The 6,231-nt window shown below is 47.7% G+C and overlaps 1 protein-coding gene across 1 annotated transcript; it reads left to right on the top strand.

Moving 5' to 3' along the window:
• Positions 1-999: 999 nt before the first annotated feature.
• RTP3 (receptor transporter protein 3) lies at positions 1,000-3,628 on the top strand. Its single transcript, XM_057555755.1, has 3 exons — positions 1,000-1,154; positions 1,691-1,794; positions 2,551-3,628. Exons 1-3 carry the CDS (start codon positions 1,000-1,002, stop codon positions 3,303-3,305), a joined length of 1,014 nt encoding a protein of 337 aa, XP_057411738.1. The 3' UTR covers positions 3,306-3,628.
• The last annotated feature ends 2,603 nt before the right edge of the window (positions 3,629-6,231 follow it).

The following is a 6,231-nucleotide window of genomic DNA, read 5'->3' as shown; positions in this document are numbered from 1 at the left end:
TACACCCCCACGTAGGTGGGGGTTTCCACCTCTGGAAAGACCTGCAGCTGCAGTGTGGAAAGTGGCTCAAGCAGCCCTGGAGGCGCCGGCAGGCCAGGACAGAGGCTGTTCTGCAGGCCTGAGCTGAGGTAGGAGCTGCCAGCCCGGAGGCCTCGCTGAGGGCAGGGCTTTCCTCATGAGAGGTAGTGTCTCCTGCTTTAGCAGCCACCCCGGCGTCAGCCCCGCTCCTCTCTCCTTCCTCCTTGCCTAGCTGCTCCTGGAGGAAGTAGGCGATGGTGAAGCACCTCGGGGTGTGGCCATGGCCTCCCACCCATGTGGGGACTTTGTAGCCTCATCTCCGGGGCATGGGAACTACAACAGCTTTGGTCTCCAATGGGTGGAAGAGTGAGCTTGGGAGTTGCCTTGGACAGCTTAGTGTCTGTGAAACACGGTCCCACAGAGACTTGGCGCAAGCAAGGAAGTAAAGAGCAAGAGCGAGGATGCAGGGAGGCAGGAATTTGAGCAAAAGGTCCCAGGATGGCCGTGTCCTTCTTTTCGTCTCTCCTCCCAGGTCGTGAGCACAGCAGCCCAATGGATAAGGATTTTCAAATGTTACTTCTAGAAAGGGAAACTGCAGCCTGTCTCCACCATCTATGGGGCTTCGGAGGTAAAAAGGTGTGTTCCCAGTTCAAGGTGGGCAAACAGCAGAGCCAGGCTGAGATCCACCCCTCTTGACACGGAGGCCGGGGCCCTCTCTTGGTAATATTTTGCTGGATGAAGCCATGCCTTCCGTGTCTTTCGAAATTCCCTGTGGAGCCTAGTGCTGTTCTCGGAACTTGGAGCCAGAATCAACTGACCTTTGTCCTTGGGGCAAAGACGTGGTCCACGAGCCCAGTCCAGGGACATAAAGGGAGAGTGGGTCTGAACCCTTGCTCTCTAAAGTGGGAAACCTCATGTCCTGCTCCAGATCCATCAGAGCCCGGGAGACACTGTCGCACCCAGCTCACGGGGACAGCGGCAATGCGTCAGGACATGGAGGTGTGGAAGCAGGTGTTCCAGGAATTAATCCGGGAGGTGAAACCATGGCACACATGGAAACTGACACTAGACAAAAGCCTTCTTCCTAACATCCTGAAGCCAGGGTGGACACAATACCAGCAGTGGACCTTCGCCAGGTGAGTAGGGAATGCGAGAGCAATATTCCAGAAAATTCTTCCTTATTTCTTACGGTGTACACTCGTTACTTGTCTTCTTCTGCTCATGCTTGTAAATTGAAGATTACAGGAAGCAAGGTGCCCTTGATCCAAGACGTTTTGGCTTCATTAAAAATGTTTCCTTATTACACTGAACCCCAAAACAATAGCAGGACTGGGCTAATGCCCAGATAGAGAGAAAACAGGCTGCGAGGGGCGAGGGTGAGAAGCAGTGAGGAAAAGAGAAGGGGAGGAATGGAGGCTATTTCCCTCAACCGCAGGAGAGTTGGATGAGCAGGATCCAGGGCTCATGCTCCCTGCATTGGGAGACCTAGGGTCCAACACAGAGTCTGTGGGGAGAGGCCCTGCGTGCAGAGGAGAGCCGTCAGGGAGGGGGCGGAGGACAGGGAGAGCTGAGCAACACTCAGCAGCCTTACCCCTCTCTACTCCAAGCTGATGGAGTCTTTTTAAAATAGGACCCTCAGAAGTCATCCAAAGTCTCACCCTCTCTTTTCCAGTTGGGAAAGCAGAGCCCCAGGGATTGGGGGTGGGAGGCTGGGACTCTATCCCAGGACTGAGGCCGTGCTCATTGCCCTGCCCACCGACCCCTCGCCGGGAGAGGGTCCGGGCAGAGGAAGCAGAGCTCTCTTCTCCTGGTGGCGCGTGGTTTTCCCAGGCCAAGAGCATGGGAGCAGAGTCTCAGCTCATTTCTCCCAGCTCTGGAGGCTGGAAGTCCAAGATCAAGGTGCCAGCTGCTCTTCTGAGCCACAGGCTTCTCACTGTGTCCTCACATGGCAGAAGGAGCTAGGGCGCTCTGCGGGGTCGCGATTATAAGGGGACTAATCCCATTCCCAAGGGCTCCACCCTCACAACCTAATCACCTCCCAAAGGCTCCACTTTCTAACACCATCACCTTCAGCGTTAGGATCCCAACATGGGAATGTGCGGGGGGACACAAACATTCAGACTACAGCACTTATCCACACCCACTTGTATCTATTTTTGGATTTCAGTTCAGGGTTCTTGGGGCTGTTGCACTTGTAGCCTTTGACCCACTTAAATCTACATTTGAAGAAACCTTGATTTGGGGTCAAGAGACTGGAGTTCCAGTCCTGCCTCTTCCACTCACTGGGTCTCTGGGCGTGACAAGTTCCCAGCGTGTGCCTCATCTCTAAAATGATCACACCGGACTTCGAATTTGCCCAAGATTCCTTCCAGCTCTGATGGCTTGTGATTTGCTGTTTTCATGGCAGACACACCTGTGGGTCACAGAGCATGTTGGTGGCACAATGGAGATAGGAACAAGGGGCTCAGGATTTCTTCCCCACTAATCCATGACCCTGATCAAATCATGTTTCCGTGTGTCCCTCCGGCACAGCCCACAACTGGGCCGTACTGAGCCAAGCTGAGGGTCTTGTCTTCTTTCTCCACGGGTTCCAGTGCTCCTCATGCTCTCGAAATTGGGCCTCTGCCCAAGTTCAGGTCCTTTTCCACATGCACTGGAGTGAGGGGGAATCCAGGGGCCAGGTGAAGATGAGGGTCTTTGCCCAGAGATGTCAGAAGTGCTCCCAGCCTTCGTTTGAGGTTCCCAAGTTCACAGAAGAGAACATCTCTAGGATCCTGAACAACCTGGTGCTGCAAATTCTGAAGAAATGCTATAGAGAAGGATTTACGTTGGTGGAGATTCCTGTGATCAAGGAAATCTCTCTTGAAGGGCCACATGACAGTGACAATTGTGAGGCATGTCTGCAGGGCTTTTGCATGCAGGGTGAGTCAGGTCTGGCCATGTGGTCACCAATATCTCCATTACCTCCCACAATAAGCTCACCCGTCCTCGGGATCACCACCGAAATACCTTCCCCCACGAGGAGTAGCACCGGAGGGGATGCAGTGAAGAAAAAGAAGGTATTACCCAGACAGTCGTTTCCTGAGACCACACAAGCTGAGAGCCTCCCCACTTCCTGGAGCCCGGGAGCAAACACCAACTTCCAGGCAGAGAGAAGAGACCAGAACTCCTTCAACAATTGCACTTTCTATTCCCACACAGCCCAGCATACCAGGAGCTTAGGCATGAGCTGCAGCTGTCTCATCCTAATAATCATCATTGTAATTGTGGTGAAAACCACTATCTGAGCCTGGAAAGCATGATGTTGAGTTAAAAAAATCAGACACACAGTCATCTATTGTATAATCCCATTGACGTAAAATATTCAGAATAGGTAAATCTAGAGACGGCAAGTAGATTTGTGGCTGCCAAACAAGGGACTGGGGGGAGAGAGGAAATGGAGAGCAACTATTTAATCTGTATGGGTTTTTTGGGGGGGGTGATGAAAATATTTTAGAGGTGATGGTTGCACAACACTGTGAATGCACCAAATGCCATTTATTTGTTCATTTTAAAATGGTTAATTTAATGTAAATTTCACCTCAATTTAAAAAAAAAGAACGCTGCAATTTCATTCATTCTCTAGAGAACTGAGACTGAGGCGTTTATGGCTCACAGAACAGTTTGGAAATCTCATGAAACCCGGGGGCCCTCTCCCCAGACGATTTTGCACAGACCTTCTGATGTCAGTCTGTGGAGGTGTTTGCCGTCCAAAGCATTAGTCTGAAAAGCCGGGTTCTAGAGCAGTGGTCTCCACCGAGGAGCTACACGCAGCTGAGGGCTGAGACAGGACCATCCGCCAAGGTGGGGAGATATCCTTACAACTCCATTTAATTTTTGTTTGTGCTTAACTATTTCTTGTCACATGTTTTATCATGTATGTTAAAATATTAGTAGAATGGTATAGTGATATGATAAATAAATACACACCCATTTGGAGTGGGTGTTCAGTTTCTCATTGACAGGGTTGCAAAATCAAAAACATCGTTGCAGGGGGACCCTGTTCTGAAGGACCGAGGGTGGAAGTCTGTCCATGGATACTCACCAGGATTCTGAAACCAAGTTGCTTTCTATACAAGTTTTCTGTTCTGATTAATGAGAATAATTTTAAGACTCATTCTCACATCTTTTTTTTATCTAGAAATAGGAATCCTTCTGTATATGTAGCTAAAATGAAAGCAGTAGTCATTTACAGCAAATGCTCCTTTTCACTCGCCCTTGTCTCCTTCTCCATCTGCCTGCCTCTCTCATCAACGACAGTGGTCCCAGAAAGCACAGGGTTGGTCTGGCTGAGCCCTAGCCTGCAGGCTGCTCCTGCTGGGACAGTCTCTAGAACTTTTTCATTTTGCAAAACTGAAACTCTGTAGCCATTAAACAACAATTCCCCTTTTCTCCCTCCCCCTAGGCCCTGCTAACTATCATTCTTCTTCCTGTTTGTATGAACCTGCCTACTTTAGATACCTCATACATGTGGAATTATATAGTGTTCGTCTTCTGGTAACTGGCTTATTTCACTTAGCGTAATGTCCTCAAGGTTCATCCATGTTGTAGCATGTGACAGGATTTCCTTCCTTTTGGGGGCTGAATAATATTCCACTGTGTGTATGTACCACATTTTGTTTATCCAGTCATCCATTGATAGACGCTTGGGTTGCTTCCACCTTTTGGCTGTTGTGAGTAGTGCTGCTGTGAACATGGGTGTACAAATATCTCTTTGAGACTCTGCTTGCAACTCTTTTGGCTATATACTCAGAAGTGGAATTGCAAGATCATATGGTAATTCTACTTTAATTTTTTGAGGAACTGCCATAATGTTTTCTACAGCAGCTGCACCATTTTACAGTCCCACCACAAGGATTCCAATTTCCTCACATTCTAACCAGCACTTATTTTCTGTTTTTTTTAAATATAATAGTCATATCAATGGGTGTAAGGTGATATCTCATAGTGCTTTCGATTTGCATTTCTAGAAAATGCAATTTTTTATGATGTAAGTTTACACTTTCAAGGCAATATCAGAAATAATATTTGTACAACTCAGCACAGAGATAACTATTGGGAACACAACAGAAATGTGTAGCTAAATTCTTCACAGACTTGCTATTCATGTTCAAACGTTTGAGCACAGTCTACATATCTGTATTAGGCAAACTCCAGGAACTTAAAATGTAATAGTGGGACAAGACAGAACAAACAAATGCCTAGGAAACAAACATCTAAGAGAAAAGAGGGTGCCCCAGCAGCCCATAAATAGCTGGAAGCTGAGTAACCAGTGAGGTGGGGAAGGCATGCTGGGTCATTAATATAAAAAGGGGTTCTTAGTGGAAAGCAAATCATAAAATATTAAAGTGGGGATCAGCCTTAGAAATTGTCTTCTCCAACTCTATTTTTTGCAGGTGGGGAAAATGAGGCTCACCCAAAGTGAAGTGATTTTTCCCAGGATTATACAGTGCGTTTGTGAAAGAGCTGGCCTTGCAATCCTGGCTCCCTTAGTTCCAATGTTGACTATCGGTCCCTTCAGGAGGTTACAAAATATGTTCAGAAAGTCACAAAAATAAACATGCTCTAAGTGAGAACCAGGGACTTCCCCAGTGGTCCAGTGGCTAAGGCTCTGCACTGCCAATGCAGGCGGCCCAGGTTTGACCCCTGGTTAGGGAACTAGATCCCACATGCCGCAACTAAGAGTTCGCATGCTGCAACTAAAGATCCCACATGCCACAACGAAGATTGAAGATCCTGCGTGCTTCAACTAAGACCCAGTGCAGTTAAATAAATAAACAAATAAATAATTTTTTAAAAAAATCAGTGATGGAATTAAAAAAAAAAAAAAAGTGAGAACCAGATCTTGTTTTGGACTACTTCATTGCTCGTACCTGGGGTTACAGGAGCTACCTGGGGTTGACCAGTCACAACTGAAATTAGACTGTAGTGTAGCAGCTGATTACTAAAGACTGAAGTCCTAACCCCAGACAGTGTCCATCCTTCCCTCAAAGCCACAGCTCTACTGGTGCAAGCTCAGCCTTGGGTCCTCTTTGTCCCCCTGCTGAATTTCACAATCAAGGCAAGTTCATCTATTTAACATCATATCTTCTTTGGTCCCATTACCAGTGTTTAGCTGCTTTCTTTCCTAAGAATTATGAGTGGTGCTAAGGCCCAATACTCAACTATAATTTG

This window comes from Balaenoptera acutorostrata, chromosome 10 (assembly GCF_949987535.1).
Source record: "Balaenoptera acutorostrata chromosome 10, mBalAcu1.1, whole genome shotgun sequence".
NCBI lineage: Eukaryota > Metazoa > Chordata > Mammalia > Artiodactyla > Balaenopteridae > Balaenoptera > Balaenoptera acutorostrata.
Note: the sequence above shows the minus strand (reverse complement) of the source record. Positions and strands in the feature narration are given on the sequence as shown.